The sequence below is a fragment of the Pinus tabuliformis genome, chromosome Q (genome assembly GCF_031772625.1).
Source record: "Pinus tabuliformis cultivar Carrire ecotype Pingquan chromosome Q, CPIR1, whole genome shotgun sequence".
Taxonomy (NCBI): Eukaryota; Viridiplantae; Streptophyta; class Pinopsida; order Pinales; family Pinaceae; genus Pinus; species Pinus tabuliformis.
Window position 1 is genome coordinate 1,228,801,530 of NC_142296.1, and position 22,347 is coordinate 1,228,823,876.

The 22,347-nt window shown below is 44.6% G+C and overlaps 1 protein-coding gene across 1 annotated transcript; it reads right to left on the reverse strand.

Moving 5' to 3' along the window:
• Positions 1-1,861: 1,861 nt before the first annotated feature.
• On the reverse strand, positions 1,862-2,599 carry LOC149224243 (uncharacterized). Its single transcript, XM_089388127.1, has one exon. The coding sequence runs from the start codon at positions 2,597-2,599 to the stop codon at positions 1,862-1,864; it is 738 nt and encodes a 245-aa protein (XP_089244253.1).
• Between the last annotated feature and the right edge of the window lie 19,748 nt (positions 2,600-22,347).

Here is a 22,347-nt window from a genome sequence, read left to right on the forward strand (position 1 = left end):
GTGAGTTGTCAAACCGACAAAGAGCCACATTGACTCCCAAGTTTGACAAGTTGATAATTAATATATGGTTGTTTGAAAGAAGCTATAATTTGATATGAGTTGTCAAACCGACAAAGAGCCACATTGACTCCCAAGTTTGACAAGTTGATAATTAATATATGGTTGTTTGGAAGAAGCTATAATTTGATAATTAATATATAATTGTTTTTAAGAAGCTAAAAGGAATTTGGAAGAATAAAATTATGGATATTTATTTGGCATAATTTAATTAACAGATAGAATGGTTTTTGGTCATTGATAATATAATTTTTAATTTTTAAGGAGGTTGTGATTTTTGTTGTTATATAAAATATATTTGTAAATGTATCAATGGATTTAGGGCTTTAAAAATTTTGAGACATTCAATTTAAATTTATGATTTTGAAAAATTTGTATTGGAATTTGAAAAAAATGACACGAAAAAATGCTTGGAAAACAACCATTTCATTGACTAGTTAAACCAGAATTTATTTTATTTATGATTTTTTATTAAGAGTTGGGATGTACAATGTTTCGGGTGAATACTTCATTGATTCTTAGAGATAGAAAGCTCAATAATGAAGCTAAGAGTGCCAAACCAAGTGTAAATGGAAAAAAGATCTAAAGAGTTTGACCATGAGAGAGAAAAATGATTCTGAACATTAAAATAAATTAATAATTATTAACTAAATTAAGAGAAAGAAAAAGTAAACATGAAAAATAATTATGAATAATGTTTTTTTTTTACAGAAACGGTTATATTGTATTTATATTCCTCCTGGCTTGAATGCCAAATTTCTGAGTACAATGAGGATGTCTGGATCCTGGGAAGTCTCACTTATGGAAGTGAGGCTGTTATTTTGACTTGAGATTTTTCCTGTAGCATGAAGTTCTGTAGTTTCTATATCCTCTATTTTCCCCCACTTGGATATACAGACAATTTTTTTTTGGATCAAGCAGTAAAACATGGCGGTCCGCGAGTTAAGGGATGGCTTCCCATGATTCTTTTCCTTCTTTCAGCTTGACCCCGGCAGATAGGAGAGCTGCTTTATTTGCTTCGCTGTCCGCTTCTTTATTGTGGGCCCTCAGAACATGATAGTAGTTCAGCTTCTGGAAATCACTTTCAAGGGCCTTGATTCTGAAGATCATTTTGGCTAGTTTAAGGTCTGTTGCAGGGGAATTAGAGATCATTGCACTTATTATGATTTGAGAATCTCCTATAACTGTTGCTTCCCTTATTTCCAGCTCCTTTAGGGTCTTGAGGCCTTGCAGGAGGGCCAAGGTCTCAGCTTGAGTGCTGGTCATGTGTCCAAGCCCCCAAGCAAATGAGTGGAATTTTTTTCCTGTTGGGTTTAGGATGACAACTCCAGCACCTGCTCTGCCCGGGTTGCCCTTAGCTGCTCCATCGAAAAAAGGAAGTAGCTTGATTGTATTTTGAGCCAGTCTTGGAAGTCAGCTTCCGTTTTCCTAATTGTCATTCTTTGAGTGGAGGTGCTTTTCTGATTGCTGGGAGAAATTGTAATCCCAGGAAGGAGCTCCAAACGTTGTCTTGGTGGGTGAGATTTGCATCATCTTTTATTTGGGACAGACATTCCTTTATTTGGCACTTGATCTTGACTTCAATGATTTTATGGTGTTGTCTGTCATTCCTGAAGGTTCTTCTATTGCGTTCTAGCCACAGCTGCCAGCAAATGACCTTTGGGAGAATGGCCCAAGCTGATTTGATTAACTGATTTTGAGGAGGAGGCCCAGGATAATTGGATGCCTAGCTAGCAAAGAGATCAACCATTGTATGTGGAAGTTGGAAGGAGGGATCCAAGACATACAACAGGGCGCTCCATATCTATTTGGCGAAGCTGCAATCCAGGAAAAGATGCGCAGCTAATTCTTCACTGTTGCCGCACAGGAGGCAGATGGAGGGTCCGTTGTATCCCAGCTTCTGCAAACGATCAAAGGTGAGGATTTTGCCATGACACAGCATCCACGCAAATGTGTCTATTTTGGGCCAAGCCTGTATTCGCCAGATCGCTTGCCATGGCGCTGGGTTTATGGGGACGTGCGGTCTCTCTCTGTGCTTAGCGTAACCTTCATCAACTGTATACCCTTTAGATTTATTTCCCCAACCGATTGTGTCTTGTGTATGCCTGCTCAAGGGCGCAAGGCCGTGGAGGAGACCGGTCATCGTGGCCCAGTCAACGACCAGGCGATCTGGCAAATCCACAGACTTCCAACCTATCCATTCGCTGCCTTTCCAAAGGGAGATATCCCAAAGCGTATGAAGCTTGTTCCTTTCCATCCACTCCTGTAGCTTGCCCAAATGCACTCTGTCGCTGAGCGGATCTGTCGATAGGATTCTATCAGTCCATAGTTTTGTTTTCTTGCTGTTACCCAGGATACAATAAGAGTGGTTTTTGATCAGGGAGGCGGCCTTATCATAGAGTTTAAGGAAAGGCGAATTAGGCAGGCGGATTACTTGGTCTACGCAGCTGGAGCGAGGGCCTCGGAAATATTTTTTCCTGAGAGCTGTTTGGGCGCAACCAGGATTGGGCGCGACAACTCTCCAGATGACCTTTGCAGCCATTGCTACATTCAGATGGCCTAAATTTTTAAAATTAAGACCTCCCTCCCACAGAGGCTTAGAAATCACTTCCCAACTGATGAGGGGGATTTTTCTTTCGTTTTGCTTTCCACCTTTCTAGAAGAATCTCCGGCTATGCTCGTCCATTTTTTTTAGAATGATTGATGGAGTAATCATACCTGCAAATTGAAAAATAGGAAAACTAGTGAGCACTGATTTGATGAGAACGGATTTGCCAGCATAGTTGAGCCAGGTAAAGCCCTAGGCCTGAATTTTTGCTTGAAATTTTTCAAGTTGGGGAAGCCAATCTTTGCTTGAGATTCTTTTGTGTACAACCGGGAGGCCCAGATATTTGAAGGAGGTCCATGAAGCGAAGGCTGCGTATCCAAGGCACCTGGAGATAGCAGAGAGAAGTCTGGGCGGGGTATTCCAATTGTAGATGTGGGACTTGTTCTTATTAACAACGCTGCCAGAGGCCATGCTGAATTCTTCCAGGGCAACTTTTAATTTGGAGGCGGTGGAGAGGGAGGCAGCGCCCAGAAGCAGGGTGTCATCCGCGAACAAAGCGTGATTAATGTTCTTGACTCCTCTTGCTATACGCAGTCCCATAAGATCTTGATCTTGCATTTTTTTTTTCCAGGAGGAAACTGAGAGCTGAGGCTTGAATGACAAATAGCAGAGGGGAGAGAGGGAACCCCTGCCTGAGCCCTCTTGAAGCTTTAAAGAAGTCCGTGGCTCTTCCATTCACAAGAGGGGCAATGCATGGCTCTGAAACGCAAGCCCGGATCCAGTTAATGAAGTTTGATCCAAACCCAAACTTGTTCATAACTTTTAACAAAAAACTGTGATTTACATGATCAAATGCATTTGCTAGATCAAGTTTAATTACCATACCTTGCTCTTTATGATGGAGACTTGAGTGGATTGCCTCCTGAACAAGGGTGAAGTTGTCCACTATCTGCCTCCCTTGGATGAAGCCGCCTTGATTCTCCGGGATTATTTTAGGTAGTAAGTGCTTCAATCGATTTGCTATGACTTTTGTGATTAGCTTATACCCAATGTTACATTGAGAGATCGGCCGGAATCTGCTGAAGTTGTTGGCCCCTTTTTCCTTGGGAATGAGGGCTAAGAAGGCAGAATTTGTGCTCCCTCCTATTTTTTGGGAGTTCTGAGATTTTTGGATCATTTTAATCAGATCTTTTTCAATAATGGGCCAGCATGTTTGGAGAAATCTGGCAGAGAATCCATCCGGCCCAGGGGCCTTGTCCGGATCCATGTCATATAATGCTTTTTTGACTTCATCTTTGGTTATTTTGGCCTCCAAGATTTCATTCATATCTGGGGAAATTGTAGCTGGGATCATATCTAAAAGATTTGTAGCATGGTACTGTACCTTTTCTTCGCTATACAGCTTTAGAAAGTGGGCGTGGGCTGCGTTCTTTATGTCTGCAAACTCCTTGAATGTTTCGCTGTCCACCTTGATCTCGGAAACGGTGTTATGGCATTTTCTGCTTTGCGCTTGTTTATGGAAAAAAGTTGTGTTTCTGTCCCCTGATTTGAGCCAGAGACTTCTAGATTTTAATCACCAGTATTCCTCTTCAGCAAGACAGGCTTTATTATAGGGTTGTTGGAGATGGGCTTCTTGGTCAAGCAAATCTTTGGTGACTGGAGTATCTTCCATATGAGATTGATGATTGACAAGGGCGACTTTGATATTTTTTCTTTCTGTATCCGGTTTGGGTAGACTTTTGGCCCAATGTTTTAGAGCTCTTTTTACCCTTCTGAGCTTTTCTTCCCATATGTAGAAGGGGGATCCTTTAATAGATTGGTTCCAGCATTCCTTAACAAGCTGCATGAAATCTGGTTCCTTGATCCAGTTTGGGCTGAATCTGAAGGGAATAGGACCCAGGTCAAGGTGAGCTAGTAATTCTAGCTTTATGGGTTTATGGTCCGAGATACTGTTGGGGAGAATGTGCATTCTTGGTTCTAATCCCAGCAACAAATAAGAACTTTGCATGAAGAATCTGTCTAATCTAGCAGCTATATGACCTGGGCCTATTCTTTTATTGGTCCAAGAGTACTTACTGGAGGAGGGTTTGATGTCAAGCAAATCCCAGTCTTGCATGAGATCCTCAGCCCATTCTCTTGCCGGATCACGAACAGCGCTACCACCTCTTTTTTCAGACGAGCTGAGGGTAAGATTGAGATCTCCGGCAATGATAGTATTCTCCAGATTCATGAGGTCTGCTTGAAGTCTTATTGAATCCCAGCATGCTTTTTTTTCCCCAACATTGACTGGGGAGTAGACATTGAAAATGCAATGAGTTTCTTTAGTGTTCAGATTCTGTATTTTCAGCAGCAACCAGTGGGTGTTGCTGGCTTCACTGATGACTGCAAATTTGTTATCATTCCAAAGAGTACCAATACCTTCCGAGGTTCCCCTAGCGGAGACTGCTCTTGCTTCACTTTTGAACCATAGTTTCTTGCTTGTTTGCTGGAAGACAGAGTCTTCCAGCTTAGCCTCCTGGATGAGAAGTATGTCTGGGGTCTCTGTTCTTATCAGACTTCGCATGGCTTCTTCCTTGACCTTGCTCCCCATACCTCTGCAATTCCAGGAGATGATCTTCATTATTTATGTTTCTGATGGGCTCCCTTGGAGCCGTGAGGCTGGCTTTTCGGCATCCTGGGCTTTGAGGCTAGCAATTTTTCCAGAGTGGGCTGGCTGCCTTGTAGTTTTTCTTTATACGTCTCCTCCTCTCTTTTTTCTCTGTCCATTTTTCGGCCTCTCGTGGATCTTCTTACCGAGGCTTGGGACTCACCTATTTCTCCTTCCTCTTCTGAGTCATCTGTGATCTGCTCTTCTTCATTGTCTTCATCATTCTTGCTTTTGGGGTTTTCATCATTTGTGTCTTTGTTGGAGGCTGAAGGAGTGCCTTTGCTTGAAGAATCAGGGTTTTGTTTCCCAATCTCCTCTGTGGGTTCGGACTCCTTTTGGATCCCTGCATCTTGAGTTTTCTCTTGTTGAGAGCTGAGAGGATCATACCGATTTCCTGAGGGTGGTGAAGTATGTTGAACAAGTGGCTGTCCTTTGCTGCTAGGTCCTCCCATCTTCCTGGGTTTGTGGCGCTTGGTTTGATTCCATCCGTCATCCTTTCCCTGCGCGGCCTCGGCGTTGAATGGGCAGCCTCTGGCGAAGTGGCCATACTTGTGGCATTTCCGGCATTTGAAGGGCAACTGCTCATAGTCCAGCTTCTGCAGATGCGTCCAGCTTCCAACATTTATTGTAATGGCCTTAGGGAGCCCTACCTCCAGATCTACTTCTACGTAGATCCGGGCGCAGTCGTATTGGTCCTTATTGTTCGCTTGGTCAATAAATTTCCCTAGAGCATTTCCAATATGACGCAGAGAGTCCCAATTCCAACAATGGACCGGGAGATTGGGGAGTCTAACCCACACAGGGACTTCGTTAGGAACATTGACTGCTGGATCAAAGTCCGGGGTCCATTTGTTAAGGTACAGACCCCGAGGACCCATAAAGTAGGGGCCGTTTCGGAAGATCAGTTCTTTGTCCTCCTTTGGTGTAAATTCAAAGAGGAAGTAGCCTCTCCCCAGGAAGTAAGAGGTGACACTTTCTCTGATCAGCGGCGCCCAGTTTCTGGAAACCCAGATCTCCGTGGATTTGGGGGACGACCAGAGCCCCATAAACTGACCGACGAGGGCTTGTTCGGACAGCGACAAAGCAACTTGCATCGGGGTTTCAGGCGGAAGGGAAATCGCTGGGATATCCTCCAATTTTTTCACAAATTTCGAAGGTTCAGGGGCTTCCTTCTTAGGGAGCCCTGCCAGAAGCTGCATGAAGGCCTCCGAAGGCGAAAGGGGTGGTGGAGTAGATGGGGAGCCCTGGTGATCCGGATTTAAACAGGAACACAACAAATTACAGAGATAACCATATACACAAAGATGCAGCGGAAATAATACTTCATTTCATTAATGGAAAATACTGAAATATGCTTACAAAGAGAAATGGAAATAAACTAGCTAGGGCGATGGTAGCTTATCTCTGAGAAGAGATGTGATGGCTACATGCCTCTGAACTGTGTTACAATGAGGCTCGAAGGCCTATTTATTGTTGAGAAACAATGGAAAACCCTTAACATTCCAAAACCTAACCCTAGGAGATGAAACGCCAAACTGTGGGCCCCGTTTGGGGGTAAGTTGGTACATCAACTTCCCGGGGTCGTAACTTTGGCATATGATCTCCGTTTGACGCGTACAATAGCTCATTAGAAAGATCTATCCGAGCACTATCATTGTTGGAACGGGCAACACCAGTTCATTCCATGGACTCGTGTTGCCCCCGGATTCCCCAAAAAACGTCGTTTAGGGCCTCAAAACGGCTCCGGAAGTTCAGGACCCGAAAAACTGCTAAAAATAGTAAGTTGTGCTACAATTAAGGAAACTGAAAATGCTGAGAAAGACAATGGTGGGGGTCCAGGTGGACTTGGCAGGTGGCCACCAATATCCACCTGGATCATTCCTCCCCCCTTAGGAAGCAATGGTCCCCATTGCGTTGAGCTCCTCCATGAGATGAGGAAACTTCTGCTGAACTTGTTCCCTGGTGAGCCACTTGCCCTGCTGAAGGAGTTGGCCCGCTTTGACAACTCGATACAGTTGGATATTCTGTTGGCGAGTGTTCTTGATCTGTGTGTCCATGATCCGATCAGTTGCAGCTTGTTCCATGCAATCTGGATTTAATTCTGTGGGTTTGAGCTGTTCTGCAATGTCGGATGTGTCTAGCAATGGTGGAAAGTATGGCCGAAGGCGGTCCACATTAAATACTGGGTGCAGGCCAAGGAATGGGGGAATGCTGAGCTCAAATGCATTGTCTCCCATAGCCTTAGTAATGGTGTAAGGACCATATCGGAGTGGTCTCAATTTTCGATAGGCTCCAGTAAGGCGTTCCTTTTGCAAATGCAACCAGACTTTGTCGCCCACCTGAAACTTGTGTGGCACCCGATGTTGATCATGTCGCTGCTTGTACTTGGCATTTGATTTCTCAAGAATGTCATGGACCTGCTGGCGAATATGTTGGATGCGCTCAATGAAGCTGGTGGCCTTATCTGTTTCGGACTGGACATGAGCTGAATTCATGTGAGTAGCTGCAAGTGGCATGGCCACATCAATGGGGCATAGTGGCTGGAATCCCAAACCCACCTGAAAAGGGCTATGGCCAGTGGAGCTGTGAAGAGCTCGGTTGTAGCTGTGCTGAACGTAGGGGAGGCTCTCGTCCCATGTGCGTGGATGCTTTGAGTTATACATGCGCAGAATGTGCACAATCATCCTATTGACAACCTCTGTCTGGCCATCAGTTTGAGGATGGAAGGCTGTGGACTTCGTGAGTTTGGTGTCCAGCATTGACCAGAGACTGGACCAAAAGGTGCTGAGAAACCGACTGTCCCGATCTGAGATGATAGACTGTGGGATCCCAAAGTGCACCCACACTCGTTCAAAGAAGAGTTTAGCAGTGGCTTCTGCTGTGATATTCTTCTTGCAGGCCATCATAATGGCCATTTTGAGAACCTGTCGACGACCACAAAAACACAGTCATTTCCATGCTTAGTGGAAGGAAGGCCTGACATGTAATCCATGGAGATGGATTCCCAAGGTCGACTAGGGGTAGGCAACGGGGTATAGAGGCCTTGCTTCTTAATGGTCGGTTTGGCAATGGCACAGGCAGTACATGATCGGATGTACTTCCCAACATCCTGTCGAAGATTCGGCCAATAGAAATAGTTTTGCAGTACTGCCACTGTTTTCTCGACCCCAAAATGCCCAGCAGCCCGACTGTAGTGTGCTTCCCAAATCATCTTGGCACGCTCGCTTGAAGGAACACAGAGGTGACCGAGGTGGCATAATAGGGCATCCTGGAGGTGAAAATCTGCAACCTGCCGACCCTCCAAGAGTGTCTGGTATGTGTGGCCGAATTCTGGGTCGCTTTTGTAGAGAAGTGGCCAATCAGAAGTCTCGTGCCCGCAAGAGTTGAGCACGGTGGTTAGCGCCATGATCGGTGGTCGACTGAGGCAATCTGCAACATTATTGGTGCTGCCCTTTTTATACTTGATATTCAAGTGAAACTGTTGCAGGTATGTAGACCACTTCTGATGGCGATCATTCTGCAATTTCCCTTGGGTCTGTATGAACTGCAGAGGTCGGTGGTCTGTGTGGATGACCGTTTCCTTCCCCAAAATGTAATGCTTCCATTGTCGGCAGGCCTGTACAATGGAATACATCTCTTTATCATAAGTGGGGTACTTCCGGACTGTGTCTGAAAGTGTTTCACTGTGATATGCCACTGGATGTCCATGTTGAGTAAGGACTGCCCCAATAGCATAGTCAGAGGCATCTGTCTCGACCTCAAATGGTTGTTGTAAATCTGGTAACGCGAGCACTGGTGCCGTGCAGAGGCGATCCTTCAACTCCCTGAATGCCTTCTGTTGAGATTCAGACCAAAAGAATTTTGCTTTCGCCCCGCCCTTGGTGACTTGACTCAAGGGCCAAGAAATATGAGAAAATCCAACACAAACCTGCGGTAGAAGTTGGCAAGACCTAGAAAGCTGCGGAGCTCTGTTAGAGTGGTTGGAGAGGGCCAATCCCGAATGACTTGGACCTTGGCTGGATCGACATGCACCCCCTGTTCATCAATGATGTATCCCAGATACTGAACCTCGGTCATGCCAAAAGTGCATTTCTCCAAATTGGCACATAGCTTGTGTTGCCGCAGTGTTTGGAGAACCTGTCGGATGTGGTGGAGGTGCTCTTCCCAACTCTGGCTGAAGATCAGAATGTCATCCAAGTATACTACTACAAAGGAGTTGGTGAATGGCCGCAAGATGTCATCCATTAGCCTCATAAAGGTTGCAGGAGCATTCGTCAATCCGAAAGGCATGACCAACCATTCGAAGAGGCCCTCCTTGGATTTGAAGGCAGTCTTCCACACATCTGAGGGTTCAATTGGTACCTGGTGATATCCTGACTTCAGATCGATCTTGCTGAAATATTTCGCCCCCTTTAGTTGGTCTAGGAGGTCATCAATCCGCGGGATCGGGTACCTATTACGGACAGTGATCTTGTTCAGCGCCCGATAGTCAATACAGAGTCTCCACGTCCCATCCTTCTTCTGTACCAACACTATCGGGCTCCCACAGGGCGAAGAACTCGGACGGATGTGACCTTTCTGCAGGAGCTCCTGAATCTGCCTCTTGATTTCATTGTTCTCCAGAACGGAGCGCCGATAAATTGGTCCATTGGGTAGCGGCGCACCTGGGGTCAGATCGATGGAGTGCTTGACTTGACAGTGCAGAGGAACCCCTGCCGGGGAGGTGAAGATGTCTTCGTACTCCTCCACAATCTTGTCCATCTGTAGCTTCCGTGCAGAGGGACCCCGTTTGGAGGCCGCGGCCACTGTCTTCTTCTTCCCTTGAGGGCGTATCATCAGGAAAACAAATTTCCTGGTTTTGGAAATGATCTTACTGCATTGTTTTGCAGTAATCAAAGAGATGGCGGCAGGTGGTGCTACCTCTGGTATCCTGAACAACTTATTTCCCAATGTAATAATAACAGCACGGGGCCTTGATTCATACACAGCATGTCGCTTCCACAAGTATGGTTGTCCTAGTAATACATCACAAACTTCAAGGGGAGCAATGTCACACAATACCTCATCCGTGAAGGGCTTGATGTTGTATGGAAGGCGACACTGCTGGCTCACGCGAAGATCTCGCCCTTGGTGAAGCCACCCAATGGTGTATGGTTGTGGATGTGCTGTGGTCGGTAAGCCCAACCGCTTCACGACCTCTGCCGAAATGAGGTTCTTTTGACTCCCGCTATCAACAATGAACTGTATCGGGGAGCCCTTTACCCACATCTGGGAGTGGAAGAGACGCTCCTCCTCCTCTGGATCTTCGGGTTCATTTTTCTGGATCTTTGCGGTAGCAACAGTGGCGCTGGGATCCGCATCAATGATCTGCTTCCCTTTTTCATACCCCTTATCGGGTTCTGACTCAGAGTCGGAACATGCATCTGATTCTGAAACCTTTAGCTCAGCCACCAGTGACTGCTTGGCCCGACACTCACTTGTGTTGTGAGTGGAGCTCTTATGGAACTCGCACCATTTTCCAGTGTCCTTTCTCGGCTTCGCGGCGTTGCTCTTTGCTTGCAGCTTCGGCTGGTTGTCTTGGGCTGTCCCGCCTTGGCTTTGTCCTTTGTTCTGTGGTTTAGGGGCACCTTTCCCCTGCTTTGGATTCGCAGATCCAAAGTCTCGCTTCTTTTGTTTAAACTTCTGCTCGACCTTGACGGCATACCGGTATGCTGCGCCGAGCGAGGGGATGTTTAGGAACTGTATTTCTTCCTGGATGTACTTGTGCAGGCAGCCACGGTATTTGAGTATCAAATGTTGCTCCGAATCCTTGATACCCAACTTTGTGCGAAGGGTATGGAAAAGATTGGTGAACTCCGGCACGTCTTGGTCCCTTCCCTGCCGCAGCGTGGTCCACTTTATGTATTCATCCTCATAGCTTCCGACAGGGTAGTACTGCTCCTTGATGGCATCCCGGAACGAATCCCAGGTGGGTGCGGCTGAAAATAGTGAGCCAGTACTTTCATCCTTCTGCTCGCAGTAGGTTTCCCACCAGTCCTTGACGTGGGGGGCTGCTTTGAGAAGAGCAAAAACAATCTTTTCCCGACTCGAAAATTCATGAACAGAAAAATAACCCTCTAGCAGATTTAACCATTTATCTACGGCATCGGCGTCTATCTGACCCTCGAATATGGGGATTTCAAAATTAACTTGTACCTTAAAGGGTGTGGCGTTTCCAGAGGAGCTGCTGGAAGCCGATGCGCCGCTTCTGGGTAGCCGCTGAAGGATCTGCGCAAAGCTGTCCATCATCGCGTTCCGTTGTCGCTCGAGCGCTTCTTCGAGCAAGATTTTGATGGGATCTCCTGCCCCCTCGTCTTTCTTCTCGTCCGCCATGGGAGGCCGTCGGGATTTGCGAGGCTGGTCTTGCAAAGGTTCAACCAGTTCAAGCCCTAACTCCTTATATCCCGACCTTGTTGGGGACATGCAAAGAAAAACAGAGAAAAAGCAGACCGCTCTGATACCACTGATCCGGATTTAAACAGGAACGCAACAAATTACAGAGATAACCATATACACAAAGATGCAGCGGAAATAATACTTCATTTCATTAATGGAAAATACTGAAATATGCTTACAAACAGAAATGGCAATAAACTAGCTAGGGCGATGGTAGCTTATCTCTGAGAAGAGATGTGATGGCTACATGCCTCTGAACTGTGTTACAATGAGGCTCGAAGGCCTATTTATTGTTGAGAAACAATGGAAAAACCCTTAACATTCCAAAACCTAACCCTAGGAGATGAAACGCCAAACTGTGGGCCCCGTTTGGGGGTAAGTTGGTACATCAACTTCCCGGGGTCGTAACTTTGGCATATGATCTCCGTTTGACGCGTACAATAGCTCATTAGAAAGATCTATCCGAGCACTATCATTGTTGGAACGGGCAACACCAGTCCATTCCATGGACTCGTGTTGCCCCCGGATTTCCCAAAAAAACGTCGTTTAGGGCCTCAAAACGGCTCCGGAAGTTCAGGACCCGAAAAACTGCTAAAAATAGTAAGTTGTGCTACAATTAAGGAAACTGAAAATGCTGAGAAAGACAATGGTGGGGGTCCAGGTGGACTTGGCAGGTGGCCACCAATATCCACCTGGATCATTCCTCCCCCCTTAGGAAGCAATGGTCCCCATTGCGTTGAGCTCCTCCATGAGATGAGGAAACTTCTGCTGAACTTGTTCCCTGGTGAGCCACTTGCCCTGCTGAAGGAGTTGGCCCGCTTTGACAACTCGATACAGTTGGATATTCTGTTGGCGAGTGTTCTTGATCTGTGTGTCCATGATCCGATCAGTTGCAGCTTGTTCCATGCAATCTGGATTTAATTCTGTGGGTTTGAGCTGTTCTGCAATGTCGGATGTGTCTAGCAATGGTGGAAAGTATGGCCGAAGGCGGTCCACATTAAATACTGGGTGCAGGCCAAGGAATGGGGGAATGCTGAGCTCAAATGCATTGTCTCCCATAGCCTTAGTAATGGTGTAAGGACCATATCGGAGTGGTCTCAATTTCCGATAGGCTCCAGTAAGGCGTTCCTTTTGCAAATGCAACCAGACTTTGTCGCCCACCTGAAACTTGTGTGGCACCCGATGTTGATCATGTCGCTGCTTGTACTTGGCATTTGATTTCTCAAGAATGTCATGGACCTGCTGGCGAATATGTTGGATGCGCTCAATGAAGCTGGTGGCCTTATCTGTTTCGGACTGGACATGAGCTGAATTCATGTGAGTAGCTGCAAGTGGCATGGCCACATCAATGGGGCATAGTGGCTGGAATCCCAAACCCACCTGAAAAGGGCTATGGCCAGTGGAGCTGTGAAGAGCTCGGTTGTAGCTGTGCTGAACGTAGGGGAGGCTCTCGTCCCATGTGCGTGGATGCTTTGAGTTATACATGCGCAGAATGTGCACAATCATCCTATTGACAACCTCTGTCTGGCCATCAGTTTGAGGATGGAAGGCTGTGGACTTCGTGAGTTTGGTGTCCAGCATTGACCAGAGACTGGACCAAAAGGTGCTGAGAAACCGACTGTCCCGATCTGAGATGATAGACTGTGGGATCCCAAAGTGCACCCACACTCGTTCAAAGAAGAGTTTAGCAGTGGCTTCTGCTGTGATATTCTTCTTGCAGGCCATCATAATGGCCATCTTTGAGAACCTGTCGACGACCACAAAAACACAGTCATTTCCATGCTTAGTGGAAGGAAGGCCTGACATGTAATCCATGGAGATGGATTCCCAAGGTCGACTAGGGGTAGGCAACGGGGTATAGAGGCCTTGCTTCTTAATGGTCGGTTTGGCAATGGCACAGGCAGTACATGATCGGATGTACTTCCCAACATCCTGTCGAAGATTCGGCCAATAGAAATAGTTTTGCAGTACTGCCACTGTTTTCTCGACCCCGAAATGCCCAGCAGCCCGACTGTAGTGTGCTTCCCAAATCATCTTGGCACGCTCGCTTGAAGGAACACAGAGGTGACCGAGGTGGCATAATAGGGCATCCTGGAGGTGAAAATCTGCAACCTGCCGACCCTCCAAGAGTGTCTGGTATGTGTGGCCGAATTCTGGGTCGCTTTTGTAGAGAAGTGGCCAATCAGAAGTCTCGTGCCCGCAAGAGTTGAGCACGGTGGTTAGCGCCATGATCGGTGGTCGACTGAGGCAATCTGCAACATTATTGGTGCTGCCCTTTTTATACTTGATATTCAAGTGAAACTGTTGCAGGTATGTAGACCACTTCTGATGGCGATCATTCTGCAATTTCCCTTGGGTCTGTATGAACTGCAGAGGTCGGTGGTCTGTGTGGATGACCGTTTCCTTCCCCAAAATGTAATGCTTCCATTGTCGGCAGGCCTGTACAATGGAATACATCTCTTTATCATAAGTGGGGTACTTCCGGACTGTGTCTGAAAGTGTTTCACTGTGATATGCCACTGGATGTCCATGTTGAGTAAGGACTGCCCCAATAGCATAGTCAGAGGCATCTGTCTCGACCTCAAATGGTTGTTGTAAATCTGGTAACGCGAGCACTGGTGCCGTGCAGAGGCGATCCTTCAACTCCCTGAATGCCTTCTGTTGAGATTCAGACCAAAAGAATTTTGCTTTCGCCCCGCCCTTGGTGACTTGACTCAAGGGCCAAGAAATATGAGAAAATCCCAACACAAACCTGCGGTAGAAGTTGGCAAGACCTAGAAAGCTGCGGAGCTCTGTTAGAGTGGTTGGAGAGGGCCAATCCCGAATGACTTGGACCTTGGCTGGATCGACATGCACCCCCTGTTCATCAATGATGTATCCCAGATACTGAACCTCGGTCATGCCAAAAGTGCATTTCTCCAAATTGGCACATAGCTTGTGTTGCCGCAGTGTTTGGAGAACCTGTCGGATGTGGTGGAGGTGCTCTTCCCAACTCTGGCTGAAGATCAGAATGTCATCCAAGTATACTACTACAAAGGAGTTGGTGAATGGCCGCAAGATGTCATCCATTAGCCTCATAAAGGTTGCAGGAGCATTCGTCAATCCGAAAGGCATGACCAACCATTCGAAGAGGCCCTCCTTGGATTTGAAGGCAGTCTTCCACACATCTGAGGGTTCAATTGGTACCTGGTGATATCCTGACTTCAGATCGATCTTGCTGAAATATTTCGCCCCCTTTAGTTGGTCTAGGAGGTCATCAATCCGCGGGATCGGGTACCTATTACGGACAGTGATCTTGTTCAGCGCCCGATAGTCAATACAGAGTCTCCACGTCCCATCCTTCTTCTGTACCAACACTATCGGGCTCCCACAGGGCGAAGAACTCGGACGGATGTGACCTTTCTGCAGGAGCTCCTGAATCTGCCTCTTGATTTCATTGTTCTCCAGAACGGAGCGCCGATAAATTGGTCCATTGGGTAGCGGCGCACCTGGGGTCAGATCGATGGAGTGCTTGACTTGACAGTGCAGAGGAACCCCTGCCGGGGAGGTGAAGATGTCTTCGTACTCCTCCACAATCTTGTCCATCTGTAGCTGCCGTGCAGAGGGACCCCGTTTGGAGGCCGCGGCCACTGTCTTCTTCTTCCCTTGAGGGCGTATCATCAGGAAAACAAATTTCCTGGTTTTGGAAATGATCTTACTGCATTGTTTTGCAGTAATCAAAGAGATGGCGGCAGGTGGTGCTACCTCTGGTATCCTGAACAACTTATTTCCCAATGTAATAATAACAGCACGGGGCCTTGATTCATACACAGCATGTCGCTTCCACAAGTATGGTTGTCCTAGTAATACATCACAAACTTCAAGGGGAGCAATGTCACACAATACCTCATCCGTGAAGGGCTTGATGTTGTATGGAAGGCGACACTGCTGGCTCACGCGAAGATCTCGCCCTTGGTGAAGCCACCCAATGGTGTATGGTTGTGGATGTGCTGTGGTCGGTAAGCCCAACCGCTTCACGACCTCTGCCGAAATGAGGTTCTTTTGACTCCCGCTATCAACAATGAACTGTATCGGGGAGCCTTTTACCCACATCTGGGAGTGGAAGAGACGCTCCTCCTCCTCTGGATCTTCGGGTTCATTTTTCTGGATCTTTGCGGTAGCAACAGTGGCGCTGGGATCCGCATCAATGATCTGCTTCCCTTTTTCATACCCCTTATCGGGTTCTGACTCAGAGTCGGAACATGCATCTGATTCTGAAACCTTTAGCTCAGCCACCAGTGACTGCTTGGCCCGACACTCACTTGTGTTGTGAGTGGAGCTCTTATGGAACTCGCACCATTTTCCAGTGTCCTTTCTCGGCTTCGCGGCGTTGCTCTTTGCTTGCAGCTTCGGCTGGTTGTCTTGGGCTGTCCCGCCTTGGCTTTGTCCTTTGTTCTGTGGTTTAGGGGCACCTTTCCCCTGCTTTGGATTCGCAGATCCAAAGTCTCGCTTCTTTTGTTTAAACTTCTGCTCGACCTTGACGGCATACCGGTATGCTGCGCCGAGCGAGGGGATGTTTAGGAACTTTATTTCTTCCTGGATGTACTTGTGCAGGCAGCCACGGTATTTGAGTATCAAATGTTGCTCCGAATCCTTGATACCCAACTTTGTGCGAAGGGTATGGAAAAGATTGGTGAACTCCGGCACGTCTTGGTCCCTTCCCTGCCGCAGCGTGGTCCACTTTATGTATTCATCCTCATAGCTTCCGACAGGGTAGTACTGCTCCTTGATGGCATCCCGAACGAATCCCAGGTGGGTGCGGCTGAAAATAGTGAGCCAGTACTTTCATCCTTCTGCTCGCAGTAGGTTTCCCACCAGTCCTTGACGTGGGGGGCTGCTTTGAGAAGAGCAAAAACAATCTTTTCCCGACTCGAAAATTCATGAACAGAAAAATAACCCTCTAGCAGATTTAACCATTTATCTACGGCATCGGCGTCTATCTGACCCTCGAATATGGGGATTTCAAAATTAACTTGTACCTTAAAGGGTGTGGCGTTTCCAGAGGAGCTGCTGGAAGCCGATGCGCCGCTTCTGGGTAGCCGCTGAAGGATCTGCGCAAAGCTGTCCATCATCGCGTTCCGTTGTCGCTCGAGCGCTTCTTCGAGCAAGATTTTGATGGGATCTCCTGCCCCCTCGTCTTTCTTCTCGTCCGCCATGGGAGGCCGTCGGGATTTGCGAGGCTGGTCTTGCAAAGGTTCAACCAGTTCAAGCCCTAACTCCTTATATCCCGACCTTGTTGGGGACATGCAAAGAAAAACAGAGAAAAAGCAGACCGCTCTGATACCACTGATCCGGATTTAAACAGGAACGCAACAAATTACAGAGATAACCATATACACAAAGATGCAGCGGAAATAATACTTCATTTCATTAATGGAAAATACTGAAATATGCTTACAAAGAGAAATGGCAATAAACTAGCTAGGGCGATGGTAGCTTATCTCTGAGAAGAGATGTGATGGCTACATGCCTCTGAACTGTGTTACAATGAGGCTCGAAGGCCTATTTATTGTTGAGAAACAATGGAAAAACCCTTAACATTCCAAAACCTAACCCTAGGAGATGAAACGCCAAACTGTGGGCCCCGTTTGGGGGTAAGTTGGTACATCAACTTCCCGGGGTCGTAACTTTGGCATATGATCTCCGTTTGACGCGTACAATAGCTCATTAGAAAGATCTATCCGAGCACTATCGTTGTTGGAACGGGCAACACCAGTCAGTCCATTCCATGGACTCGTGTTGCCCCCAGATTCCCCAAAAAACGTCGTTTAGGGCCTCAAAACGGCTGCGGAAGTTCAGGACCCGAAAAACTGCTAAAAATAGTAAGTTGTGCTACAATTAAGGAAACTGAAAATGCTGAGAAAGACAATGGTGGGGGTCCAGGTGGACTTGGAAGGTGGCCACCAATATCCACCTGGATCACCTGGGGGGAGCCCAGAGTCTCCATGATCTCAAGATTAAACGAGACTGGATCCTGCCCAGAACTCCATAAACACCCTTAGACTCAATCGGATCCGCCCTCAGGGCCTCGGCGCGCGCATAGAGAATGGGGCCTCCAAGTCCGGCGATCCGGATCTGCGCAATCCATTGAGAAAATCAGATCTAGGAGAGATCGACGCTCTCGCTCAGCAGAAGAAGTCAAAAAAACCAATGTTCTGGATCTGCTCAATCCGCTGGGAGAGCAGATTGTGCAGGGAGGCAGACTGCAAGGGCCGAGGCAGCTCGACGATCTCGCTTTCAGACTCGGCCACGATCAACACATGAATTATTTTTCTCCATTATGAATAATGTTAAGTTCAATTAATAATAAATATTAATCAGATTAAATTAACAATAAAAACTAGAAATTAGATTTTACAATAAAAGTTTTAAGTATATTTATAGATAATGTTAAGTCAAATTAATAATAAATATTAGTCAAATTAAATTAACAATAAAGTGATTAGAAATCAAATTTCATAATAAAAAAGAAAATTCTTATTAATATAAAAATTGAATGAAAAAAATTATATATAATATTTATTTGAATTAAAATAAAATTTAAAAGACAATAATATAAATAAATAAAAGAAAAGAACCAAATTTTAATATATAATAGTAATATTTAAATGTTTTATTTTATTTCTTTCTTGCATTATTTTAAATTTTATTTTAATTATAACCAATATTATATATATATTTTTTTGTTGAATTCTTATATTAATATAAAATTTAAAGAAAAAAATGATGATGATGGTGGTGGTTAACGTCCACTGAGACCAAATTTTGGTTCATCGGACCTAAAGAAACAAATTATTTAGTTTGATTTAAGATTTTATTCACATGCTCAAAAAGGTTGGAGAGAATCCTCCCGAGCTCACTGTAATTTTGACAACGTAAAAGGCTAGAAAGGTCAGTATTGCAACAGAGATTTTGAAACTGAGATCTAATGTGGTTGTACGCAGGGCACTCTAAGAGGAAGTGATTTTCATCCTTGATGTTCGTATTCTCATAGAGATGGAAAAACCTTCTCATCAATGGTGTTTTAGGAACTGCCCAACGACCTGTTTCACTATGGAGCTCATGAGAGTTCGTTCTAATCTTGGCTATATTAATTTTCTTCTTTGAGCTAGTCAAAATAGAGAGATACAGTGATGTGTGGTTTACGGTAAGTCACTTGGGCGAAGCCCGGCAGACCGAAGTTCAAATCTCATTGAGTACACTGACCTGTTGTGGTGGAAGCTAAAGGGGCGGATTCCCCAATCCCGTCTTGGCAGCACGTGAGTCTGCTCTTGCTAAAATCATAGGAACTTAGTATAGCCGACTTGCAGGTGGTTGGCTATGCTCTTGGTGTTATAGAGGCAGCTACGAGGATTGATCCCGAGTCTCCCATAGATTAGGACTAGCAGTTACCGATTCATCATGTGGTTAAAAAAAAAACAGAGAGATACTTTTGTTCTTCTAGGGTGGGGTTGATGACCTCTTTATAATATCTTAATTTTCTTTAGCTGCTAAATCTTTCTCACACCACATTTTTCTTTGAACTTAGAAGTAACAATATTTTTAATGTTATTAATGTTTTGCAATGCAACATTCTCGTAGACCTCCCAATGGTTTAACCGGGCCCTAGTGTCTTTATACCAACCTCGTTTGAGCCTTAAGTAGTTTTGGCTGGAATTTAAAACTAGCTTAGAAAATATATGGTCTCATATATATACTATTTATTACAATTAAAATAAAATTTAAAAGAAAATAATAGAAATTTTTTTTAATATATAATAGTAATATTTAAAAATTTTGTTTTATTTCTTTCCATTGTATTTTTTTTTTAATTTTTTTTTAATTATAACGAATAGTATACTTAATTCTTTTTGCTGAATTCTTATATTAATAAAAATTATATTTTGTTATTGTAAAATGTGATTTCTAATTATTTTATTGTTAATTTAATTTGACTAATATTTATTATTAATTTGATTAAATATTAATTTGATTTAACATTATTAATTATATTTGGCTAAAACCTTTATTGTAAAATTCTATTTCTAATTATTTTATTGTTAATTTAATTTGACTAACATTTAATATGAATTTGACTTATATTATTTACAATTATTTTTCATTAAAACCTTTATTTTACCTCTCCTTTCTCTTAATTTAATTAAAAAATAATAATTATTAATTTACTCTAATGTTCACCATCCTTTTTTTTAATGGTCAAATTTCTTACTTAGGTATTTCCTCCATTTCCTTAGATCTTTCGTCCATTTATACTTGGTATGATACTCTTGGCTTCATCATTTGAGCTTTCTAACAATGGGCGAAGTGTTCACCCGAAACATGGGATGTTATTACCATGTTTCCTAACTATGAAAATCTACATGCTAACATTTAATATATTTTAGTTGTTAGTTAGTAGTAAGGATAATTATTACCAACTTTTATTAGTGAATGTAAGTTGACTCATCACTACTATTATAAAAAAATATGTTATTAGAAATAATATGCTAGTGGTTTGTAAGGGAGTAGACTTTCACCCTTGCCAAATTCTTCTAGGTCTTGGATCATTAGATAATTTCTTTATGTGTGTGGAAAACAATCTCTTAGCTAACAAGAAGTTTTAGGTCTTACTCTAAGGAAAAATGGTGGTTTCAACCAAGATAACATCCACAAGAAACCTAGTATCCCTTTTTGTCATCACCAAGGCTATAATAAAGGGGTCACACAACTTTAAGTAGCACCTTGCCTTAATCATATTATACACAAAACTATATACTAACCCCAATTACAATTCAACCTTTTATCCAAAAAATTAATACATTACTCCAATAAACAATTTATTAATTTTATTTATTTATTAATTTATTTTTTTAACTGAAACGGGTATGATTTATTTATTTGGAGAAAAGATTGGACTTACGCCATGGCAGCCATCATTACATTGCTTCTGATTCTGTTTCTTGTGCTATTACAATGTGCATGTTCCTCATGGATTACAGGGATAGAATGAGCTTTCATCATTTATGAGGAGTTGTCCTTTCCCAAGAGTGCAGCCTCTGTTCGCCATTAGATCTGCTTCACTATTCAAGCTTCTGAGGATATGGAGGAATTTGTAGGAGTCGAAGTCGAGCAGGACTCTCTTTAATCTGTTCAGAGTTTTGTTGAGACTTGCATTGTTGAACAATTTGCCCGTATTTAATTTTTTTATTAAGATCTATGAGTCTCCAAAAGCTTGGAATTCTTTGTCTCCCTTGTCTCTGGCTATTTGACAAGCTTTGAGGAGGCCTTGGATCTCTGCTTGATTGTTGGTTTTCTGCCCGATGCCCCAGCAAAAGCTGTTCCTTCTTGATCTGTCCGAGGCATAAATGACCCCTCCAGCTCCTGTTGTCCCAGGATTGCCTTTGGAGGCTCCATCGAAGAAAATCGTGGTTATTTTTTGTTTTCGCCACCATTCTTGAATGGTGGCTTTGGAATCTCTTTTGCGCCATTCCGGATTCACTGCATGAGGGGCTGATAACTGCTTCCGAGGGTAGGGGGAGAGGGGGCCCAACCACCTCTCTTCTTCAGGTAGAAGCAAAGAGTCATCTGAAAAATATTGTTGTTGGACTGCTTGAGGGAGGATGGATTTGGCCTTTACCGCTGCCGAGAAAGGAGCTTGCAACTTTTCATTGAATATCAGGTCATTCCGAGTCAGCCAGATCTGCCAGCATACAAATTTGGGGATAGCGTTCCAGACTTTTCTCCATAAAGATTTGCTGGGGATTTTGTTGGGATAGCATTGATTCCATGAGTCAAATAGATCAGCAACAGAGTTAAAAGGGGGGACTGTGATTTGTAGCTCGTGTAGTATGAGTCCCCAAACTTCTTTGGCAAACTTGCACTCCATGAAGAGGTGCTTGGCAGTTTCTAAGTTGCTTCTACACAGCTCACATGTATGTGGCCCAGCTATGCTTTTTTTCATAAGATTGTCTCCTGTTAACAACTTGTTGTGAACCAATGTCCAAAAGAAAAAGTTTACTTTAAGGAGAGCTAGCGGTTCCCAGACTTTCTTCCAAAAATCCGGTGGTTTATTGCAATTCTTGTTTGGCTGGAGGGCGTTATAAGTTGTTGTTGTTGTGTAGCTTCCATATTGCCCCCATCCCCAGCTATCCTTCATTTTTCTGTTCACTGGGGCCGCTTCTTCCAACAATTCTTCAAGGGTGCACTTCTGCTGTTTTAGCCGATCTGGATCTCCAAAAAAATCCCAGCCTTGCCAGTCGTCGTGACAATCCCAATTGGACAGATCATAAATGGTGTTTATCTGTGCACGTTCCAACCAGTTTTTTAGCTCTGCGATTTCATCAATTTCCGCGAGGGGATCACGATCCATTATTCTATCATGCCACAGATTTGTATGTTTGTCGTTCCCTGGGATCCTGTACGCCTTACCTATGAAGAAATTCAAACTTTTACTGCATAATTTCCAGACCTAAGTGTTGTTGTTTGTTTGAGCTGCCTGTAGACTTCTGAGCGGCATCTTGTGGGCGTATTTTGATTTCAACGTATCGCAGACAGGGTGCTTGGGATCTTTGAATAGCTTCCACATAATTTTGCCTCCCAACGCCAGGTTGACTAATGCCGGATCATGGATTTGTAGTCCTCC